This window comes from Salvelinus fontinalis, chromosome 19 (genome assembly GCF_029448725.1).
Source record: "Salvelinus fontinalis isolate EN_2023a chromosome 19, ASM2944872v1, whole genome shotgun sequence".
NCBI classification, from domain to species: Eukaryota; Metazoa; Chordata; class Actinopteri; order Salmoniformes; family Salmonidae; genus Salvelinus; species Salvelinus fontinalis.
Window position 1 is genome coordinate 6,888,207 of NC_074683.1, and position 25,850 is coordinate 6,914,056.

Sequence of the window (25,850 nt, forward strand, 5' to 3'; positions counted from 1 at the left end):
GAGAGAGAGCTTGGCTGTTAATGGTAATCCCATTTCCACTACTACTAATATTATTGCCGTTGGTCCCACCATTTTTTTGTTATACGTATTCTTTGCCAATGTACGTAATTTAACTTGCCATGTCAATAAAGTCTACTGAATTGAATTGAGAGAGCAGAGATGAAGTATATGTTGCTATGTGAGTACGCCTGTGTCTAACACATCCCTCCAGATTACACTGCTGTGTTTCTAACAGTGAAGGCCGACTCGCCAGAAAATAACCACTCTCCAACACTCCATCCCCTCTCAGAAAGAAAATGGGGAAAAAAGGAAATCACAGTCTTTGATTTGACTAAAGACAGGCCTTTGCAATTTACACGTAATCACAGGCTAAAAACAGAGTACTGGCTGGCGAGCCTAGACTAGACAACGTTAGCAGGCCTTTTTCTATCTCATCAAAGCCCGTGACAATTAGCCGGGTGACAGAGACAATGAGGCTTGGGGAGGCTTTTGTCTCAAGCTGAGAACAGAATGTATCTGGAACTGGGATCCTAATTACAGCTCTGCTCACAGCTTATTTGGGTGGGGGAAAAGTTGGCATGCAGATTCCCCTTCATGCTTATCAAATATTAATATGTTGGGCAAAAATAATACGGACTCTGCCGTAGAGAGTTGGGTGGTGATATGTCTTTCGTAGAGAGAACAAGACTAGAGGTCTGTAATGGAGAGGGTGGGTTAAATTGGGAGGCTGGTGACTAATTGTGTTAAAGGGAAGTTGGAGCTCAAAGTTGAGTTCAAAGTTAATCATAAGACTTGAAGGAAGTAAATTCAGTCTTACCAATTGATTACCTAGTTGCTAGTACTGTACAGTCGGGAGTGGCTTGTTATTTCACATCTCATTTATGGAACAGTGTTCAGAATAACCTACAGTTGGATGCATTGGTGCCACTCGGGCAATTCAGAGTGTTGGTTGAAGACCTCTTTTCTGAGGAATGTGGTTGTTTTTTTAAGATGCCGCCGCCGCCCCCCCCCCCCCCCCCCCCCCCTATTTATTGATTGCACTTTGTATTTGATGCGTCTATTTCTGTATTCTGCAGGTCTCATTTGTAATAGAGAACTGGGACACAATGTGACTCCCTGTTAAAATATAGGTTAAATAAAATAACCCGCAAATTTAGAAAATGCACTGTAGCCTACAGTCAGATGCCGCAACAATTTTTTGGACAGGGGGTGAAGTGTTATTATTACCATTTGCCCAATTTAGATAAGCAGAAACATATGTCTATAATTAACAACATTTTGGTGGGCTATTTCTTGGTCAACTTGTCTATAATTAGATACATGCAGCTTCTCTTGTGCCATCACTTGTTGCCCTGGAAGACAAAATAAACCCTTTCTTACCAGAAATTGTCATAAAATCAATAGAATGAATGCTACACTGAACAAAAATATAAAATGCAACATGTAAAGTGTTGGTCCCATGTTTCGTGAGCTGAAATACAAGATCCCAGCGTATTTCTTTAAAATGTTGTGCACAAATTTCTTTAAATTACTTTTAGTGAGCATTTCTCCTTCGCCAAGGAGACCTTGGCAGGTGTGGCATATCAAGAAGGTGAGTAAACAGCACGATCATTACACAGGTGCACCTTGTGCTGGGGACATTAAAAGGCTACTAAAATGTGCAGTTTATCACACAACACAATACCACAAATGTCTCAAGTTGAGGGAGTGTGCAATTGGCATGCTGACTGCAGGAATGTCCACCAGAGCTGTTGCAGAGAAATTGTTAATTTCTCTATCATAAGCCGCCTCCAACGTTGTTTTATAGAATTTGTCAGTATGTCCAACCGGCCTCACAACAGCAGACCACATGTAACCACGCCAGCCCAGAACCTCCACATACGGCTACTTCACCTTCGGGATCGTCTCGAGACCAGCCATCCGGACAGCTGATGAAACAGTTTGCACAACCGTCTCAGGGAAGCTCTTCTGTGTGCTCGTCCTCCACACCAGGGTCTTAACCTGAATGCATTTAGGTGTTGTAACCGACTTCAGCGGGCAAATGCTCACCTTTGATGGCCACTGGCAATCTGGAGAAGTGTGCTCCTCATAGATGAATCCCAGTTTCCACTGTATGAGGTAGATGGCAGACGTTGTGTGGCGTTGTGTGGGTGAGCGGTTTGCTGATGTCAACGTTGTGAACAGAGTGCCTGCTGGTGGCAGTGGGGTTATGGTATAGGCAGGCATAAGCTACGAACGATGGCAATTTGAATGCAGAGATATCGTGACGAGATCCTGAGTCCCATTGTTGTGCCATTTATCTGCCGCCATCACCTAACGCTTCAGCATGATAATGCAAGGTCCATGTCACAAGGAACTGTTCAGCTGGAAGCTGAAAATGTCCCAGTTCTTCAAATGGCCTGCATACCCACCAGACATGTCACCCATCGAGCATGTTTGGGGTGTTCTGGATCGACATGTACGACAGGGTGTTCCAGTTCCCACCAATATCCAGCAACTTCACACAGCCATTGAAGGGGAGTGGGAAAACTTCCACAGGCCACAATTCCACAGGCCACATATACTTACTGGTCTTCTGATCCACAACCCTACTTTTTTAAAAGGTATTTGTGACCACCAGATGCATATCTGTATTCCCAGTCATGTGAAATCCATAGATTAGGGCCTATTTAATTAAAATTGACTGATTTCCTTATATAAATGTAACTCAGTAAAATCTGACATTTTTACATGTTGTGTTTATATTGTTGCGTAGTTGACGTCGGTAAAGTTCTCTTTTATCTCTGCTTCTCTCACACACAGCAAATACGTTTAGGGGCCGGGGAGATAATGGTATAACAAAAACAAACAAAAAAGATTTTCTGGGCAAAATTTACAAACGACATCCGTTTTACCGGTTTTAAGGGAAGTAAAAGACGTGAAAAATCGACCCAACATGTACCTGATAAGATTTCAGTTCGGCTTGGATGCATATTTTGTGTGTTTGAAATACTATTAGCTTTTATGATGCTGATAAAGATAGAGCACCTTTTTAGACGGTCCCTAACCGCACATCCATTCTCCCTGTAACGTGCGCGCTAAGAAACGGGAAGCAAGTACAGGGAGTGAATTTAATAAATAAATGAAACAAAGCAAGAGTAGCGTAGACATGAGACAGGAACAGAAACAACAACGCCTGATGAAAGAACCAAAGGGAGTGACAGATATAGGGAAGGTAATCAGGAGGGTGATGGAGTCCAGGTGAGTCTGATGAGGCGCTGGTGCGCATAACGATGCTGACAGGTGTGCGTAATAATAAGCAGACTGCCTACCTCGAACGTCGGAGAGAGAGGAGAGAGAGTATACGTGACACTCTCAAGATGCTGAAAGAAATCAATCATATTTCTCCACTCCTGTTCCAGTAAAAATGTAAACTTGGTGTATAGTTTTACTGTAAAAGCTGCTTAATTCTGCAGGAGTTAATATATGACTCCAATCTATTCCGATGGTAAATAAGCAGCCTTTCAAGAGCCTTGCCTTATGCGGGCCAAAACTGCTCATAGCAGCAGGAGCCCATCTCCTGTTTCTGTAGCACGAGGCAGCTTGTTGTACAAGTACACCCCCTCTATCACATTCCAATGGTAGCTGTGAAAATCCAGAGCTGTGCTTTAGGGAGGGTGGAAACACTTCCATTGTCATCTGTTATTCCCTGTGATGTGGTGTTGAGTGTTGCTGGGCCAGCAGAAACAGCTAACAGATTGGTAACAGTGAACCCCGTGCTCTCTCCCTGTCAATCTCTGCAGGCAGGCCTAGCTGTCTCACTGGTATGGGGTACTGTTACTGCCACAGCGGCACCATTCGATATGGACGACAGGAAAACAGGTGCTCAGTGCTCTGGAGAGATGGACGGTGACATAGCCCTGTACACTCGTACCCGTATACAGTTTGAAAATTGGAGATTTGGGCACTAAAATTGGAACATAGTGGCTGTGCAGTAACATACTATACATGACGTCAGAGCTCTGGCTCTGCGCTCACAGTGCTGTGTGGGTTTTGACTGACAGAGGTTCTGAACCTGAGCACAGCACACGACAAGTTGCCCCCATCCCTCCCCGTAATTGGGCAACTTTTGCTAATTTTCCGTTGTTTGAGTGAGGATTAGAGGACTTTTATGTATTTTGAAAGATGAGACATTGAGGATTATAATAAATACTACTTGATGTCATTACAAGCAAGCCAAAAACCTGTGAGTCCAAATGTGCTCTGCACATTTCATATCATAAAACACATGTCATATACAGTGTACACATGATCACTATGAACATGGTGTCATACTCTGGGTTGTTCTGAACAGAATGAGCTTGTTTTTGTATTGTGAAGAAATTTTGCCGCGGAACACGCACCTGAATGCACTCACGACTTACAATTACGATCAGTTTCTCTGAGACGGGTTGTGTTGCAAGCAAAGCAACTACAAGTGGGATTGCTCTAGTTCCTCAAAGGCACAGCTAGGAGAGCAACAAAAAAGAAAAAGCCTTATAGTTGACTCTTCTTTCAGTCATGAAATTACGTAGGATCTGTGCACTATGGAGGTGTGTGGCAACTTGGAAACCAGTTAGTCCTCTCACTCAAACCCTTTTATTTGTCTTATGTTCTACCTACCCCAAATATTATGTTACTGAATGTATCCAGAGTATTTTAAGATTTCGTTATCAACAAATGCAGCGAAAAGTACAGTAAAATGCACATCAAATCAACAGCGTAAGGTTTGGATTCAGTCTTGTGTAAAGTGTAAAGGGTTAATGGAGAAGAAAACAATTGAGAGACGTAAGCAAAATGCTTCCAAAAAAATGGACAGTAGGGCAAGATTTGGCAACAGCACTGGTGACCCGTCATTCAGGGCAATTGGGGCAGAGCCTCACCTATTTAGCAAAAAAATTCAAATATATCTAATTTTTTTGTTGCCTGTTTTGCATGTTATTTTGGCATTCATTTGTGTCACATATCAGTTCGCAAACAATTTAAAAAAAGAAAAAAAATCATTGAGTTAATAAAGTCGCATACAAACATGGTCTCCTTTTTGCTTTCTTGAGTAAGGCAGCTCCAAAATGCAGGTGTTTCAGCCTAGCCCAGTGCTTTCTGTGGTGGTGGTGCAGCCAGCGGAAAATAAGGAGTGTAGGGGTTGGTAATATTCTCTAGTTGCGCCGTGATTGGCTCAGTGTTGTCACTCATGGGACCACTAAGTCACCGCAAAATCTACAGGTAGAGCTCGAAAATTCCCTTGGGTGCTGCCATAGTGTTACATTAGAAGTGCCTATCCAAGAAGGCTCAAGGTCATTGGTCACAGATAAAATAATGTCAAATCATGTTATATCTACCATAGCTTTGATTGGACATGGCAACATTATTCTTTCAAAATCTTAGCTAGCAGTCATCATCATGAATCAATACGACAATCTACTTGCAAGTCTTTTTCAATCGCTGTCATATGAAGAGAAATTATAGATAAAACGTATCGGTGCTCATCAGCCATTGGATAAACATTATACAACAAGGTGGAAATCGCAAATTCAACAAATTAGTGGTTTGGAAGGAATCAGTGGCTAACTGCAAGCATTGCAAATAAATCCCTAGCCTGCCATTCAGTGGAGTGGGTGTGTGGTCCAAGTCTGGGTTTAAGGGTCTCCTTACCAAGCTTAAAAAAATAAACATTCAACACCATGGGCATTGGCCATGCTGTCAATCCAGCATGACGTCTGACGCATTCAAAACAACTAGAAACTCTGAAATCTCAGACTTCAGTGAGTTCAAGACAACTGGGAACTTGTAAAAAGTAAATAAAATAAAAACTATCCCCAACTGGGAAAATAAGTTTTGAATGGTCATCCAATTCAGAATTCCAAGTCGGGAACTCGGGCCTCTTTCTAAAACTCTGATCTGAAGATCACTGACGTCATAATTCAACCTTGTTTTTTTCTAGAGTTCGCCGCTGTCTTGAAAGCACCATAAATCCAGAGAATGGCAGACTTTGATGACAAAGTTTGATGACAAAATTTGCCCACAAGGACCGCCACACCACCTTCCTGTTCAAGTGAGCACAGCAGAACAAGGTGAGTCCAAAAATGTCTTGTATGCAGCTGCATAAATTATGTAATATGCCAGGGAGACATGTATACTGTAGCTAAGAAAGTAATACTAAGTGTGTTAAGCTGTTAGTAGCCCATGTGCCTCACCCTAATAATTTGGTCCCTTTCCCCCTCATAATTTTGCCTACCGTTCAGACTTGGTGGTGCACATGTAGCCTATAGCTTGTTTTAGAATAATGTAATTATCGAATATTGTAAGAGCTTTCATTGTCTGCTTATATGCCCTCTTTATTTATCCTATGGTTCTGACTTGGTGTACAGGGAGAATACTGTAAGAACGGCCCATGTTCTTTATTATGTCGCTGTACATTTCAAAAGTGCTGAACAAATAGTTATATTGACTACGTCCATCCTAGCTCACTCATTGTCTTAATCAAAATTGCGGATTGCCTCATCCTCTCGTCGTCCCGTTATGCCATAGTTTGTACATCTCAATTGCCAGTAGAAACCACATTTGTTTAAGCAAGTCAGCAATATCAGCTATGTTTTTTTAAAGGCAGTAAATGAAGCTGTTATAATCTGTTTTACTGCCAGACAAGGCTCTGCTGATAGCCAGGTGTAGAAGTGGTAAGGATTCACTCCATGGTGCTGAAAAGAAAGCTCTGCTATTGGGACAGCTTTATCTAGGTCCAGCCATTTATTCAGAAAATGCTGATTTATATACAATTTTTTTTATTTGATAAATTGGCAGTTAAGGGCCCAAAACAGTGTGGGTTGTAAGGACAATGAAATGTTACGTTATAGGAGCCTCGGCTAAATGTTATTCTTGAATGTGACTTCGACAGCCAAAGCAGATCTTATCTGCCAAAGACAAACGGCCAATCAAACCAAAGATAAGCATATCTGCCCGGGACAAACAGCCTATCATGATAAAGATCTTTCTTCTTCATGATAAAACACGTCGAGTAGCCCTAATAACTGGAGAGCATCGTTTATCTACAAAAGGTTTGGATATTCCCTTCTCCAATCATAGACGATATGGGGCCGAAGCAGTGTAAGAGTGGTCACGCGGTCCTTCAAGCTCTCCCGTCTGTCTCCGGCTCTTCTCCTCAAACCAATGGAGATGACACTACTAACCTACTGAGACCAACTTCACAATTGGAATCAATGCTGGTTGAGCAACATTGTCCCCCTCTGCGCTTTCTTCCACGAGACAGGATTCTCATTGGAGCTAATCACTAGGCCTGGATGGTTTGGCAACACATGAGTGGGTTAGAAGGCTCAAATCTATTTTACTGAACCTTTATTTTGACAGCGAGTCATGCTGAGACCAGTGGGCTGAGTTGGGCATCACCATCAACCACTAAATGGCTTTATGGTTTGTTGTGTTTAGCATCTAAAAAAAAGGTGCAACAGATGCAAGAAGTTTTTTTTTAACATATTGACTCTTGTAAGAAATTAAAACTTTAGGTGTGGTCTAGTTAGGCTCACTTTCACGAGGCTGACAGTCTTTCAGAGTGTGGAGTAGGCCTGGAGAGTATCGTTTAGCTACACAGGTTTGGATATTCCCTTTTCCTGCATGACCAATGGTGTTCCTTCTACAAACAGCTCGGTTTTTAACTGGATTCGTACACAGGCTGACTTGTGTACTACCCCTTCACTGACTGTCGTGCGTATCCTAGCAACAGCTCCGGTTCTCTGATGTCTGTTTTGAGGCAGTGGTGATATCGTGGAGCCTCACCTTGACGAAGGAACAATCAAGACCGCCAAAGGAATGATGAATACATGTATTTAGCTATTATCCAACAGTAGAACAGAACTTTGACGTAGTTCCAGACAAAGTTGTATGTAGACTACGCTGTCTGGATTCACAACAAGACACATCCTGAATAGCAGTGTATCTGTCATACCACACAAACATATGCACACACACAGAAGAGAGGGAGTGTGTAAAGTGTAGCTCCCGCTGCAGCAGCGGAAGGCTGTGATGTCATTCATTTTGCAGCAGTGCACCCTGGACAGGTGCCAGTCCTCCAGGATAGTGTAAGAAGGAGAGAAGAGATGAATAAACATGGGACAGATGAATTAGCTTCTCCCTCTCGCCGTCACTGAACCTCAGTCAATGTGTCAGCACTGAGGATGACCTCAGGCCGTATGGATACAAAGGATTCAGCACTGGTGTTGTGTAGGATTCTGCAGCATTAGGCTAAACTTTCTGAGCCTCGTTTTTCAATTAGGTTGTTAGCATGTTATCGTTACACAAATGGACTTTCTTGGCAGCTGTGATTCGCAAGGCGAGGAAATGGAGAAAAGAGTTACCCTCTTGCTGTTGACAAATTTGTGCCATACTTCCTGTTTTTCTGTCACTAACTAACGGAGCCCTGCCTTGTCAATGCTTTGCTTGGCAACTGTGTTGTATAAAGTGGTGCTGGGGCCATGGCACGTTACAGTAGCTGTGTTCTGAAACAACTTGGTTATTCAGTAATCATAGATATGGGAGCAATTAGCCTAGTTCCTGCTTCACCTGGGAGGCAATTGTCATCAGCAAAGCCTAAGTGGAAATGAGGCCTTTGTGCACTTTACCAACCAACTCGGCATCATTCAAATCGCCTAAAAGCTTACAAAAGGCAGCCAATTTCCTCAAATTAGCTCCCAATTTTCTATCCAGTGAGCGGAAAATTACAAAAACGAGAGAGCAGAGAGAATATAGGAAAGGTTTCCGAGCTTTAGGGTGTGTTAGTGCAGGTGCGCACGTGTGTGTCCAGAAAGTGTTCATAACCCTCGACTTATTCCACATTTTGTGTTACACCCTGAATTTTCTCACCCTCTACACACAATACCCCATCAAGTGAAAACATGTTTTGGTACATTTTTGAAAATGAAATATAGAAATATAATTTACATAAGCATTCAGGGGACACCCCTGAGTCAATACTTTGTGGAAGCACCTTTGGCAGCGATTACAGAGTCGATTACAGAGTCTTTTTTGGGTACGTTTTTTGGTCAGCGATTACAGAGTCTTTTTTGGGTAAGTCTCTAAGAGCTTTCCACACCTGGATTGTGCAACATTTGTCCATTATTCTTTTCAAAATTCGTTAAGCTCTGTCAATTGGTTGTTGATCATTGCTAGACAACTATTTTCAGGTCTTGACATAGATTTAAGTAGATTTAAGGCAAAACTGTTACATTCACTGTCTTCTTGGTAAGCAACTCCAGTGCAGATTTGGCCTTGTGTTTTATGTTATTGTCCTGGTGAAAGGTGAATTCATCTCCCAATGTCTGGTGGAAAGCAGATTGAACCAGATTTTCCTCTAGGATTTTGCCTGTGCTTTGCTCCATTCAGTTTTTTTTTTATCCTGAAAAACTACCCAGTCCTTAACGATTACAAGAATACACATAACATGATGCAGCCACCACTAAACCTGAAATTATGGAGAGTGGTACTCAGTAATGTGTTGTATTGGATTTGCCCCAAACATAACACTTGGTATTCTGGTCAAAAAGTTAATTGCTTTGCCACATTTTTTGCAATATTACTTTAGTGCCTTGATGCAAACAGGATTCATGTTTTGGAATATTTGTATACATTTTGTTAACTAGGCCTTTATTACTCTGATCATTGTGCTTTTTCAACTAAATTAGTGTACTAGAACTTTATCATTCCTGGCGACAGCACACCCAACCCAAAACATCTTCGCACGGCCATGCCCATCTACCAATTGGAGCCCTTTTTTGCGAGGCATTGGAAAACCTCCTTGGTCTTTGTGGTTGAATCTGTGTTTGAAATTCCCTGCTCGACTGAGGAACCTTACAGATAGATGTATGTTTGGAGTACAGAGATGAGGTAGTAACTCAAAAACCATGTTAGACACTATTATTGCACACAGAGTTCATGCAACTTATGTTGTGACTTGTTAACCAGATCTTTACTCCTGAACGTTTTTAGGCTTGCCATAAGAAAGGGGTTGAATACTTGACTCAAGACATTTCATTTTTAATGAATTTGTAAATATATATATATTTCTTAAAACATAATTCCACTGACATTACGGGATATTGTGTGTAGTGACCAAAAAAAAAAATCAGTCTAACAACAAAATGAAGAAAAAGTCATGTGTGAATCGTTTTTGAATGCACTGTATGTGCATGTGTGTTTGGGGATATATGCATTTTTGGGGGGAGGGTTTGAAAAGCTTACTGTTGGTATTTCAAAACAGCCCATTATATGGTAAATACTATACCAGTGGTCGCCAACCGGTCGCTCGTGATCAACTGGTCGATCTTCAAGACATTCCTAGTCCATCACCAAATATTTCTGTAGAAAAGCACATTTGTGGCCTGCTGGAGGTCATTTTGCAGGGCTCTGGCAGTGCTCCTCCTGCTCAAAGGCGGACGTAGCGGTCCTGCTGCTGGGTTGTTGCCCTCCTACGGCCTCCTCCACGTCTCCTGATGTACTGGCCTGTCTCCTGGTAGCGCCTCCATGCTCTGGACACTACGCTGACAGACACAGCAAACCTTCTTGCCACCTTCTTGCCACGCATTGATGTCCCATCCTGGATGAGCTGCACTACCTGAGCCACTTGTGTGGGTTGTAGACTCCGTCTCATGCTACCACTAGAGTGAAAGCACCGCCAGCATTCACAAGTGACCAAAACATCAGCCAGGAAGCATAGGAACTGAGAAGTGGTCTGTGGTCACCACCTGCAGAACCATTCCTTTATTGGGGGTGTCTTGCTAATTGCCTATAATTTCCACCTTTTGTCTATTCCATTTGCACAACAGCATGTGAAATGTATTGTCAATCAGTTTTGCTTCCTAAGTGGACAGTTTGATTTCACAGAAGTGTGATTGACTTGGAGTTACATTGTGTTGTTTAAGTGTTCCCTTTATTTTTTTGAGCAGTATATATATATATCTGAGCAGTAGATCTCAGCTTGCTTTTTGACTGCGAAAGTGATCTCGACTCAGAAAAGGTTGGTGACCCCTGTACTATACGGTATACTGCCCAAGCCTAATACAAACCATGTCATGATGACTCATACACTACACAAGTGCACAAAATGTAAGTGTAAATGCTTGTTGAATTATTCATTTTCTACTGACAATAGATACTGCGGTTTGAAAATGAAGGGTTGTCTACATAAGCAATCAAGGTTTTCAATAATTGAGAATTTTCTTACCCTGTGATTTCTGTGACTGAAAAATCGTCTTTTAAGTGCTATGGAAGAAGGTTTAAACAATTTGCTCAATTGTTATGGAAAAGAATAGACTCAATATGGAAAGGAGGGCACTCTATCAGCGTTTTAACTTTGCTTAAATAAAATGAGTTTTTAGAGCGAGCTTCGAGCCCCACCCAACCCCCAAAAAAAGGGTTCCACTCCCAGGAGTGTGCAGTGTGCAGTCAGCAGGATCTGTGCCTGCCTCAGGGCAGGGCTCACTGACTGTGCTGGTAGGCCTGGGCCCTGCTACAGCTATATCTCCAGCTGTCCTGTTGGAAAATGGATGCCCTAGAGAGAGCTAGGAGCAGGCAGGCGGACTTCATTGCTGATTTGTGTGTGTTTGGGTTCGTGTGAAATACCCCGGAGTATTTAGACAGTCTTCAAATCTACGACAACGTCCCCTGCTACCAACCAGCCAGGCAGGCTGAGTTATAACTCACGCTAAGGAGCTGTGGTGGGACTACCGCGCGTGTGGATTCGCCTTCAGTCACTCTCTCGCTCTCTCATTCCTTTACTCCCCCGCTCCACTCTTAGTAAATAATTCTGGGGGAAATGGGGGGGTGGGAGAGACGCAGTACTAAACTGCAGGTCGGATGAATTATACATGGCAGAGAGCGCTGAAAGGCAAACTGGAGCCTTCACTGCACAGTCGGGGTAGCGTTACGGGAAAACCACGTGACAACATGTAACTGCACAAATGAAAACATGATCTCATGTGAAATACAACATGGCGATGCAAAATTTCAACATACCACTAAACTACACGTGACAACATTTGGCTGTTTTTCACACGTGAAACTGCAAATTTCACATATAAATCTGCAATACACACGAGGTGAAAACATGTTATTACATGTGAAAAGGGTGTTACGATATGAACTGCAATACATGTGAACATATGGACAACTGACCACACGTGTCTCTTTTCTTCACGTTGTAATTTCTGCTCATTGTTCAACATGTGAAAATGCGATTTCACATGTTTTTTTTGTAAGGGAAGTAAATAAATGATTTTGGGGTTTTAATAAGGTAAGTGGTATGCTGTACAGTTAAAATAGTGTAAACATCTTCAAATCAATATGAATACATTTGACATGATCACTTAGTGATGACTTTCATTATGACCCCACCTGGGATTTGAACTCACAACCGCTGGATTTGGGGTACGCCGATCTTTCTGCCACAACACAAAATCTGTAGCATTCTCAGAAATCCCCTACAGATTCTGCATTGAGGAAAACCGTGCCATCAGCACTGCTAATTTAGTTCATCGGTTAATCTGACTATTCTCTCAGAATTTATTTCATTGACGTATTTCAGCTATTTAAGGGCTTTGTGTAGTTTTCTAATGTTGGTGAGGCATATTATTCTGATTTAATGTTACTAGTGCTGTTGCTTTGACTATATTACCGCTACACCGGCAGTCATGTGGAATTTTGATGAGGTCATGACGCGTGTCCGTCTAGTCAAAGTATTCTCTTATTCACTCTGGACATGCGTTGGTTCAACAACAGGTTGAAACCCAGTGGGAAAACATGGTCGTTGTGGATGTTGTTTCAAAGCCTAATACAAAATGAAATGGACAGCGTTTCTAAGGTGATAATTGATTCCTGTGGCAAAGCAATTAACTTTTTGTTCTGAATATAAAGTGTTATGTTTGGGGCAAATCCAATACAACACATTACTGAGTACCACTGTCCATATTTTAAAGCATAGTGGTGGCTTCATCATGTTATGGGTATTCTTGTAATCGTTAAGGACTGGGGAGTTTTTCAGAATAAACAATTAAATCGGAATGGAGCTAAGCACAGGCAAAATCCTAGAGGAAAACCTGGTTCCCCTTTCAGCAGGACAACCTAAAACACAAGGCCAAATCTACACTGGAGTTGCCTACCAAGATGTTCTAAGTGAGTGAAAATGAGTGAAAATCTATGGCGAGACTTGAAAATGGTTGTCTAGCAATGATCAACAACCGATTTGACAGAGCTCAATAATAATAATAAAAAATGGGCACAATCCCAGTGTGCAAATCTCTCAGAGACATACCCAGAAAGAGTCACACCTGTAATCGCTGACAAAGTGATTTGAACATGTATTGACTCAGGAGTGTGAATACTTATGTAAATTAGATATTTCTGAATTTCATTTTCAATAATATATATTTTTTTTAATGTAACTTTGTCATTATGGGGTATTATGTGTAGATGGGTGAAAAAAAAAGATTTTATCAATTTTGAATTTAGGCTGTAACAACAAAATGTGGAATAAGTCCAGGGATGAACACTTTCTGAAGGCACTGTATTGAGTCCAAGCCTGAAAAAAAAATGAATTCAAATAAGGATTGTGCCCACACAGTACATACCCTACTGCATATTACGCATGGCAGAATTGTTTATAGTTGGTATTTAATTGGTCTAGCCCAGTGGTCACCAACTGGTCGATTGTGATCATAGTTGATCACCAAACATTTTTCTAAAAAAACAATGATAAAGCCTTGCGTTCCGATTTTTGGGGGTTTAACGCTGTTGGCAGTAGGTGCACTTGATCCAGCAGGCCTAGCGCCGGGAAGGCAAATTGTTCCCATTTTGAACCATTTCATGTATCGGAAAGTAGAACTCTGCATACCAGGCAGGACCAAATAGCTAATTGGCTGGACCTGGCTCCCCAGTGGGTGGGCCTATGCCATCCCAGGCCCACCCATGGCTGCACCCCTGCACAATCATGTGAAATTAGGGCCTAATTAATCTATTTACATTGACTGATTTTCTTATACAAACTGTAACTCAGTAAAATCTTGGACGTTACGTTTATATTTTTGTTCAGTATAATTTTACATATTAGTAAAGACAAGATTGAATTGAGAATAGTCTGATGGGTAAAAATATCATCACATAATGAGAGAACAGCGTATGCAGCCTGAGGCAAGGAACAGAGCGCAAGCTTTTTTTGATAGCCTATAGTCGCATCATGCAGCCCATATATGTTTTGATTTCTAAGACATTCTAAGGTTTGTATCATTCACAACTAAAGTTTACAAATAATCTAGCATATAGGACCGGTTTCAAAATGGTCACTTTTACAGTCAACATAGCCAATTCTATTTTATTCAGATAAATTCTATTATATTCTTCTTACTATAAAATCATATAACAGTACTTATAAGCATATCTCGTCTGTTAAATTAACAAACCTACAGCATGGCGCACAACCAGATAACATACAGTAGGCCAACTCATAGTGTTCTTCTTGTTTCTTTAAACCTGCCTAAAATAAATGTATTTATTGTGATGGTGTATACTAAATTGATTTATTAGAATTTTTTAATTGCAGATGTTCCAAAGCCATGCATCAGAGGCTTCTATGCGGCTTGTATGCGAGGAAGCCAGGAGATGCTAAACGTGTTTGTTAATTAACTGTCAATTACTGTAAGACCGGCAGTCATTTGTACGACAATAACCGGCTGACAATATGTCATGACTGCCACAGTCCTAAATGTTACCCATGAATCACTATAATCCATTTTCTTTAGTGTATTTTTAACAAAGCTGAGATTTACTTTGAAGTCCAAAGCATAGGAATACAGGTGAAATCAGTTACTGACACAGACGTGATGGCGTAGCGGGATGATCGGAATGCAATGAACCACGAGGTTGTGAGTTCAAATCCCAGGTGTTGACATGTTAAATAATAATTACTGTATAAATGAACATACACAATGTAATCATGTATGTCAAAGTATTTTTCTAACATGTAAGTTGAAAACACTGACTGACGTTCCAGGGACATCCTTACGACTCATTTTTGTTTGCAGGGCATCACCTATGCAATCTCATGTGAAAATTATCCACATGTGAAATATCACGTGAAGTCTTCCAAGCAACTTTTTTTTTTATTTCACATGTAAAATTGTATTTGACATGTAAAATGTGTGTTTTTTCCCCAGTAAGGGTAGCCTATTACACAGCGTACGTAGGGAGGAGAAGGAAGAAGACAGGAGGGGAGTTTTTCATTTTTGGTCAGAAAAGACTGAAATCACCAGGAACATAGCTAAAATTTTAATTAGGAAATCTGATCCCAAGTATTCCCACAAATAAAAAAGAGACGATTACATTGAGACACGATCACAAGGTAAGAAATCATTGTTATATTCAAATACAAATCTATTTCTGGGCTTAGTTGTGGTCAAATTGCAGTGTACAAATTATTATAATTTTGTTACAGTCCACTGACAATCCACTCGTGGCAGAATTCAGTTGCCTTCTCCTTTGCCTGGAAACCCGACGCTGAATTCTACATCTGGCAGAAATTAGTGTTTAAATCAGGAAAGTATCCTCACACGGCCTCTGCAAGCCAGAAAAAAGCTTTGGGAAAAAAATATATTTTAACATACTTTACCGGTTGTCCATGCAGTTGGTCCTTTTGGTAGTAGGAATGTGAGACATATCCACAGGAAAGTATAATTACATCAGCTTTTCAAATCTCTGGTAGTGCGTTCAGATTCCTATCACCTGAAGCATGCGCAGAACCATGTAAACATGTGCATGCGGCTCGCGCATATATTGTTCTCTTTTATTGGTTGTTTTTGTTCCCAGGCCTCAAAAGTGGTCTACTGACGTGGTTTAAGAATTGTTATTTTTCAGGTTTTCACGTTCAAAATCAAACTTTATTTTTTTATATAAAAAAAGAAATGAAATTGGATGTATGTACAATACAATAATTGGATGTATGTACAATACAATAAATTGATGTACAATACATCCAATTTCATTTCTTTTTTTATATAAAAAAATAAAGTTTGATTTTGAACGTGAAAACCTGAAAAAAAAATAAGATAAACTAAGAAACATGGAAAAACAATACTGGGAAAAACAGAATTTACCAAAAGAAAACAGATTTTATAGGTCTTTACAACTATAGAACATAGCTAACCATAACAACCCCTTTCCTGTTCTTTAAAAAAGGTATTATTTATTCCCTCCAAACAATCCATGTAAATAATATTATCAAGTTAAAATGTAATTATTTGTGTATGGAGGATAGGTCATTATAGACTATAGGATACTTGCTCAGCCCGCAAATTAAAAAGGTAACATTTAAATGATGGCTAGTCATTATTAGCCTGTATGGAATGCAGGTACATTATGATCAGGTCACCTAAAATTGATGTCATCAACTGAAAAAGGGTTAGAGTTCGAAGTTAGTCTAGAACCCTGAGAAGAACATACTGGATCACATGCCGTGTAGAGGTCCAGCTCTAGAAAAGGCCCAGACAGACAGTGGTTCATGGAGCGCAAACTGAGCATGTAGCCAGAATATCTACATTTTATTAGCATTTACTGCCATCTAGTGTAAGAACCCATGAATGACCAAATATTCCTAACATGAATATTGGGGACAATGGAATACACAGATCAGCAGAAGAAAAGCCTGGAAGGTTGGTGCACTATGCATGAATCACTCTGCCATTTCCTGGTTGCTAAAAAAATCTAATAGTTCGCCTAATTTCAGTTTGTGACAAAACAAGCAAGTATAGTGTTGAGAATCATTGTACCATCTAACCAAAACTAGTGTATGTCAGCTGGTTGAAGCTGGTGTACAAAACAAAAAGCAAAAGATGCAAAAACTAAATTTAAAGAAGGTGAGGTATAGAAATAGCGCACATAGAACAGATATACTGCTTCATAGACTTGCTTTCAATGAGAATGACAGATATTTAACTCAGATATCTATGTGAATTTGGTCAGGTTGCCTAAAAAGTTACATGTTGCAGCTTTAACTGCCAAAATATCTCCCCAACCCAGGGGCAGATTTAGTGATTTGATGGCCACAGGCAGGGCCCAGTGTGAGAACACACCCCCCCAAGCTAGCCTCATCAAAAACCAGGCATCCCTAATACGGGTAAGCCTGGAGAAGTTCATGGCAAAAAAGCTAAATAGGGATGGAGACCTGGTGTACATCAGTAACGCCTCGCTACACGTCAAACCAATCAAATGCCTTGCTTGGACGAAGCACTAACCGTTTTTCACTAACACTTCCTTTTAAAGGGTCCTGATTACAATGTAATACATGCGATTACACTAACAAGTATTTTAGTTATATGTTTTTACACTGAGTTGTTACAGTTAACTGGTAGTAATTGAAGTATGTAATTACAGAGGTATAACAATTAATGCTTGTTACCATGCTGGTTACAAATCGGCATGTTTCCACTAACTTAGTGTTTCGCTTCCACGCTTCTGCAAACAGTTACAATTGTCACAAAAGGTTGTGATCCCTCGTGGATGTGCTGGGTGTCTATGCTAAATAGGCTCTAATTACTTTCCCTCGAATGTGCACTGTTATCAGTAGGTCAACCTCACTGACTGGGATCTAACGTGGGTGGCATACCAGATGTGGAAAAATACACTATCTCAAAGCATAGTACATGTAATGTCTGCCTAGTACAATGTAATAACTAGTTGTTACACAGGATTTAGCTAATTCAAATTAAGTATATCTTGAGGAGTACTTACTTGTAATTAAATGTGGGCTTATATAGTACATTAACCATCATGACAACCTGGTCCTCATGGTGAAATTAAACTTCCAGAAGCTTTAACATAAGGTACAGAAATGAAGTGAAACTTCCAGAAGCTTTAAAATGAAGACCAGTTTGTCATGATGGGTAATGTACTATATAAGCCCACATTTAATTACAAGTAAGTACCCCTCAAGTTACACATCATCTTAACTAGCTAAATCCTGTGTAACACCTAGCGATTACGTGCAGTACGCTTTGAAACTGTGTTTTTCCCTCATCTGGCATGACCAAGTTAACCCAGATGGTTCACTTTATTTTGGTTGCAAGTGCTTGCAACAACGTTGAGTGGAGATAAATTTCCAAAAGTGCATATTCATGGGTAAGTAATTAGAGCCTATTGAACAAAATCTCTCAAACACCGAGCTCATCCACGAGGGGTCAGAACCTTTGTGACAGTTGTTACTGAATTGGATGCAGCTGAGAAGAAACAAAACACAAAGTTTGTACAACCGTTTCATACATGGAAAAACAGGCAATCAAATCTTATCAAATGGAAGTATGTTTTGAAGTGTCTGTACTATAGCTGAGAGATATAAAAGGCTGGCCATGGCTCACATCAACACCAGTATCCCAGAAACCCTAAACCCACTCCAATTTGCATACCGCCCCAACAGATCCACAGATGATGCTCTCTCTATTGCACTCCACACTGCCCTTTCACACCTGTACAAAAGGAACACCTACGTGAGAATGCTATTCATTGACTACAGCTCAGCATTCAGCACCATAGTGCCCTCAAAGCTCATTACTAAGCTAAGGACCCTGGGACTAAACACCTCCCTCTGCAACTGAATCCTGGACTTCCTGACTGGCCACCCTTAGGTGGTACGGGTAGGTAATAACACATCCACCATGCTGAGCAACACGGGGCCCCCTCAGGGGTGCGCCCAGTCCCCTCCTGTACTCCCTGTTCACTCATGACTGCACGGCCAGGCACAACTCCAACACCATCATTAAGTTTGATGATGACGCAACACCTGATCACCGTCAACGATGAGACAGCCTATAGGGAGGTGGTCAGAGACCTGACCGTGTGGTGCAAGGACAACAACCTCTCCCTCATCGTGATCAAGACAAAGGAGATGATTGTGGACTACAGGAAAAGGAGGACCGAGCACATCCCTATTCTCATCGACGGGCCTGTAGTGGAGCAAGTTGAGAGCTTCAAGTTCCTTTGTGTCCACATCACCAACGAACTATCATGGTCCAAACATACTAAGACAGTCGTGAAGAGAGCACGACAAAACCTATTCCCACTCAGGAGACTGAAAAGATTTGGCATGGGTCCTCAGATCCTCAAAAGGTTTTACAGCTGCACCACCGAGAGCATCCTGACTGGTTGCATCGCCGCCTGGTACGGCAACTGCTCGGCCTCCGACCGCAAGGCACTACAGAGAATAGTGCATACGTCCCATTACATCACTGGGGTCAAGCTTCCTGCAATCCAGTACCTCTATATCAGGCATCAGAGAAAAGGCTGTAAAATTGCCAAAGACTCCAGCCACCCTGGTCATAGACTGTTCTCTCTGCTACCACACGGCAAGCGGTACCAGAGAGCCAAGTCTAGGTCCAAAAGGATTCTTAACAGCGTCTACCCCCCAAGCCATAAAACTCCTGAACAGCTAATCAAATGGCTACCGGTACAATTTGCATTGTCCTCCCACACACACATTTTGACACTGCTGTTACTCTCTATTATCTATGCATAGTCACTTTACCTCTACCTACATTGACTAACCCATTCCCCAGCACATTCACTCTTTACCGGTACCCCCTGTATAGCCTCGCTACTATTATTTTTTACATTTTTATAGAATTTTTTGTTGTTGTATTTTCTACATTGTAGAATAGTGAAGACATCCAAACCATGAAATAACACTTATAGAATCATGTAGTAACCAAAAGAGGTATATCAAAATATATTTTGCATTCTTCAAAGTAGCCACCCTTTGCCTTGATGACTGCTTTGCACACTCTTGGCATTCTCTGAACCAGCTTCATGAGGAATGCTTTTCCAACAGTCGTGAAAAATTCACACATATGCTAAGCACTTGTTGGCTGCTTTTCCTTCACTCTGCGGTCAAACGTATCCCAAACTCTCAATTGCGTTGAGGTCGGGTAATTGTGGAGGCCAGGTCATCTGACGCAGCACTCCATCACTCCCCTTCTTTGTCAAATAGCCCTTACACAGCCTGGAGGTGTGTTGGCTCATTGTCCTGTTGAAAAAATAAATTATCATCCCACTAAGATGGGATGGCATATCGCTGCAGAATGCTGTGGTAGCCATGCTGGTTAAGTGTGCCTTGAATTCTATATAAAATCACAGACAGTGTCACCAGCAAAGCACCCCCACACCACCTCCTCCATTCTTTACGGTGGGAACCACACATGCGGAGATCATCCATTCACCTACTCTGTATCTCACAACAACGTGGCGGTTGGAACCAAAAATCTCAAATTTGGACTCATCAGACCAAAGGACAGATTTCCACCTGTCTAATGTCCATTGCTCGTATATCTTGGCCTAAGCAAGTCGTCTTCTTATTGGTGTCCTTTAGTAGTGGTTTCTTTGCAGCATATCGACCACAAAGGCCTGATTCACACAGTCTCCTCTGAACAGTTGCTGTTGAGATGTGTCTGTTACTTGAACTCTGAAGCATTTATTTGGGCTGCAATTTCTGAGGCTGGTAACTCTAATTAACTTATTCTCTGGGTCTTCCTTTCCTGTGGCGGTCCTCATGAGAACCAGTTTCATCATAGCGTTTGATGGTTTTTACGACTGCACTTGAAGAAACGTTCAAAGTTCCTGAAATTTTCCAGATTGACTGACCATGTCTTAAGTAATGATGATAACTTTTAACAAGGCACACCTGTTCATTGAAATGCATTTAAGATGAGTACCTCATGAAGCTAGTAGAGAGAGTGGCAAAGCTGTCATCAAGGCAAAGGGTGGCTACTTTGAAGAATCTCAAATATAAAATATATTTTGATTTGTTAAACACTTTTTTGGTTACTACATGTTATTTCACAGTTTTGATGTCTTCACTATTATTCTACAATGTAGAAAATAGTACAAATAAAGATGTCTAGTTTAATGCCGATGTTAAAAACCGATGTCAAAGCAGAAGTGCACACCTACCGGTATATAACGTAGGTACATGAAGTAATGACGCCAGGTAAAATGTTGTGCTAAACATGCAACACACCATTCCTAAACTACCCCACAATGTCTGTTGTGTGGATCGAGCAGTCATTTGAAATTTCAGCGAGACAACTCAAAGGAGAAATCCATTAACCTGATGAGGACAGGGGGTGCTGTTTTCACTTTTGGGGAAAAACGTCTCCAATTTAAACGGCCTCGTACTCAATTCTTGCTCGTACAATATGCATATTATTATTACTATTGGATAGAAAATACTCTCTAGTTTCTAAAACCGTTTGAATTTTGTCTGTGGGTAAAACAGAACTCATTTGGCAGCACACTTTGTGACCAGGAAGTGGAAAGTCTGAAATCTATGTTCTGTTCAAGTGACTGCCTATAAATGGGCATGATAGGTATGGCTATACTTGCACGTCATACACCTTCACCCGGATGTCAAGAGGAAGTGAGAGGAAAAAGGAGTTGATTATCTCTGTCTGACGTTGAATAAGCCTTCTTGGAACAACGTGTCCCCCATTTTCTGTTTTCTGCAAGGCGCGTGTTGGGACCTGTTATTGCCTACTGGAAACCAGTCGTTATGGGCGAATATGATCTCCGGCTTTGATTTTATTTGATACATGTTACAATATCATCCTAAAGTATGTTTTTTCAATATAGTTTCATTAGATTATTGAAATTTATTCGGGACGTTAGTTGTGTTGCGTTGTTTGACTTTGTTGACGTTGGAGAGCTTAGCGCCGCATGGCCAGTGTGCTTGCTAATTCAAGAGGGAAAAAGAAAGTTCTGAATCCAAACAAAGACGCTTCTGGACAAAGGACCAAAGGTACAACATTCTGATAGAAGATCAGCAAAAGTAGGAACCATTTTGTGATGCTATTTCATATATCTGTCAAACTGTGTACTAGTAGCTTTGCGCTCAGGTTTTGGTTATTCCCTTACCATAACTAAGTCTTATGTCGTAATGAAGATATTTTTAGAATTCTAACACTGCGATTGCATTAAGAACTAATGGATATATCGTTTCCTATACAACATGTATTTTTTTGTAATGTTTATGAATAGCTATTTGGTCAGAATAGGTGAGAGTCTAATAGAAATATCCGCACATTCTGGGGAAAAGATGCTACGTTAGCACGTTATGCTATGTTATGCTACGTTGTATAACCACGGATTTCAGCTCTAAATATGCACATTTTCGAACAAAACATAAGTGTATGTATAACCCGATGTTATAGGACTGTCATCTGAGGAAGGTTTATGAAGGTTAGTGAAATTTAATATCTTTTGCTGGTTTATTCGCTAACGTGCCTATTGCTATCGCTAACGTGCCTTGATGAATGAATGCGGTAGTGTGGTAGGCTATTGTAGTAAGCTAATATAATGCTATATTATGTTTTCGCTGTAAAACACTTACAAAATCGGAAATATTGTCTGTATTCACAAGATCTTTGTCTTTCATTTGCTATACACCATGTATTTTTCAGAAATGTTTTATGATGAGTATTTCGGTATGTCACGTTGGTGTCTGTAATTATTCTGGCTGCTTTCGGTGCAATTTCTGATTGTAGCCGCAATGTAAACTATGATTTATACCTGAAATATGCACATTTTTCGAACAAAACATAGATTTATTGTATAACATGTTATAAGACTGTCATTTGATGAAGTTGTTTCTTGGTTTCTTTGGTTTGTTCTAGGTTAGTTTGGTTGATTTTGTGCATGCTACCTGTGCTGTGAAAAGTGTCTGTGCTTTTTTCTATTTGTTGGTGAGCTAACATAAATATATATTGTTTTTTCCCTGTAAAACATTTTTAAAAATCGGACATTCACACGATGTGTATCTTTCATTAGCTGTATTGGACTTGTTAATGTGTGAAAGTTAAATATTTCTAAAAAATATTTTTTGAATTTCGCGCTCTGCATTTTCAGTGGAATGTGGGAGGAGTTCCGCTAGCGGAACCCCGGGGCTAGACAGGTTTTAAAGCCAAGATAAAGGAATTCAATGCCCTGACAATCAACTGTTCTCTGTCGTGGGTGATGTTGGCTTTCGCCGACTAGTCGAGCACTGGTACACACTACCAAGTGCGCCATTTGTCAGATGTTGCCCTACCGGAGTTACACAGTAATGGCGTCACTGCTAATATCTTCATGACATAAATTCGATGGAATGCCGTTTGGGTCTTTGCGTGTCAAAAAAGATACAGTCGCACAGTCAAAGCTGTACAAAAAAAGTCAGCAAACAAGCAAACACCGGCCACGAACAATGTGTTTTCAATACCGCGTTGGTAATAAAGCATCATTTGTTCGACCGCAACCTCGGGTAGCTAGCTTTAGCTTGGTACCTAGCTAACAGCAATACAACTAGTCTGAAAACATTGACTAGTAGAAACTGCAGTCATTTTCATTATTCTTAGCAATAATTTAGGAGTCCTTGTGAGTAAGTATTAGCTAGGTTGCCAATTGTTGTTCGCCTATTGAAATTGAACTTCAGTTCATGAAAATAAATAACTAGCCAGCTACATAACCCCGTTGCCCAAAGCTAACGTTAAAAGCAGCCAGCTACTTTCATCATGCTAGTGAGGCTCGAACGAACTGGGTTGTTTTGTGAATCTAGCCACAATAAGGATTAGGCACAATAGTGAAATTCACGGTTTGCCTTCAAAATAAAAGTATGTCATTGACAGTGATGCAAATGAATACAAACAGTAGAATTATGCCATACTTTTATTTTGAAGGCCAACTTCAAAGTCCACTATTGTGGCTAGCTTCACATATATGGGACCGACCACCATAAATGAAATAAGAGCTGTCTTATAAATTAGGGTTAGTTTAGATGGATGACACCTCCTGAAACAGATTGTCATTTTGCTATGTTTTTGGGGAAGAACATTGTTTGCATCCATGAGCTAGCTAGCTTTTTTATGACCAGCAATGTAGGTGCGCGAGACAACTTCACCAGCATCACAGCATACGTATCGATGAATCGTTGTGACATATGAAATACAAGTGATAGTGTAATCAATGTGTAATAACTACATTAAAAGAATGTATGAACGAGTTAAATTATTATGTGACGTGCAGTGATATTCAGATCCTGATTGGTCAACAAGCTTATTTGACACGTCAAATAGTGTTATATGACATGTCAAAGAGTGCTATTTGACGTGTATCTTTTTTGACACGCAAAGACCCAAGAGGCTATCCATAGAAATCCAGGTTGAGGATGAAATGACTGAAGAAACAACAAAACAGCAAGTAAGTGAAATAAATAGGTTTTGATTATGTTTTACTGCTAATGGGGACATAAGTAAATCCCAACAAAATATTTTTTGGGTCAGTGTGGTGTGTGTGTATGTAACCTTTATTTAACTAGGCAAGTCAGTTAAGAACAAATTCTTATTTACAATGACGGCCTACCTGGCCAAACCCGGACGACGCTGGGCCAATTGTGCGCCGCCCTATGGGACTCCAATCACGGCCAGATGTGATAGAGCCTGGATTCGAAAACAAGAGACTGTATTGCCTTAGACCTCTGCGTCCATGTCTGTGTTAACTATTTAACTGTACTAGAATGCTTAAAAAGGCCACAATTTTAAATATCGATTATCTGTATCATCTTTTGGGGGGGCAAGAAAACCATCGGATATCGGCCAAAAAAATGTAATATCGGTGCATCATTAACGTTTTCTGCAGGTTTATATATTATGCCTAGCTCATGCGGACCCTTGATGATGTGAAGCCTGAGGCAATTGCCTCTTCTGCCTAATGGGAAGTCCGCCAGTGCCTCTCTGCCCGTCTCATGCTGTTGCAAAACTCTCCCTCTCGCATCCTCCTCTCCTCCCTCAACCCTATTATCCCGCCTACTCCCCCCCACCCTCTCTCTCCTCACCGGTCATGGGGTCAAACAGCTGATTGGCCTCCAGGTCAGTGAAGGTGCTGAAGCAGCAGGGGCAGCGGAACGACGCCCTGTTGGTGGAGTCCCTTTCATCCGTCTCGATGCGCCGCCGCATGTGATCCAGCTTGTACTTCACCACATTGACCAGCAGTCGGTAGTTGATGAAGTAGTAGTTGTGACGCGTGGTCTTGCCGTCGGGAGCCGTCTCCACCCGCATGCGGCACTTGACGAACTTGTCGCCCTTGAGCGTATTGAGCACCGAGCGCAGCTGCTTTCGGTCAAACTTGAGCAGCTCCAGCATGTCCTCCTCGCGGACGCAGGGGTTGCGGATAAGAACGTCCAGAGCCAGGGCATGCTCCACCCCGTAGAAGCCCCGCACTACCTGCTTGGCCAGGCGCTTCAGCGAAGCAGGGACCTCTGTTAATAATTCTGGCTCTGACATCTTCTATATGGCTGTCCTATGGGGTAGCAGACTGGTAGAGAGAGTGGCTTACGGAATAAGTAAAGGCTACAATAGATAGCCTGAAAAGTGTCTATGGGGTGGTTGGACAGGAGGGTGGGTAAACTTCAGGCAGAACGGAGAGGATCTTGAGGGGGAGAAACCCCAGAAAGGGGTCAAGGGGGTCCTTCTCTGTGGTAGGATCTGCAACAAAAGAACACTGTTTATACAATCTGGTATTGAAACGTAGACATCACCATCCATCAGTAGGATTATTATATAACTAAGGAACTCTGTTAAAAATATGAACATGTGTTCATCCAACGTGGACGGGGTGGCAATGTAGTTAGCTAGCTTGTAAGTCATAACAGTTACAGTCAAACATATCCAAATGAGAGATGAACCGGCTGTAATGCAGAAACTATATGGTTATCCAAAATATTATTTAGTAAACGATACTTTTTGTTGTTAGCTAATACTCGCGAATGTAAA

The 25,850-nt window shown here is 41.1% G+C and overlaps 1 protein-coding gene across 1 annotated transcript in view; it reads right to left on the reverse strand.

Annotated features, from left to right (window-relative positions):
- Positions 1 to 25,850, reverse strand: part of gtf2e1 (general transcription factor IIE, polypeptide 1, alpha) — a 41,564-nt gene that overhangs the window by 15,430 nt on the left and 284 nt on the right. The window contains exon 2 of the mRNA XM_055870528.1: positions 24,914 to 25,562. Coding sequence (XP_055726503.1) covers positions 24,914 to 25,361 — 448 coding nt within the window. The 5' untranslated portion in view covers positions 25,362 to 25,562. The remainder of the gene's footprint in view (positions 1 to 24,913; positions 25,563 to 25,850) is intronic.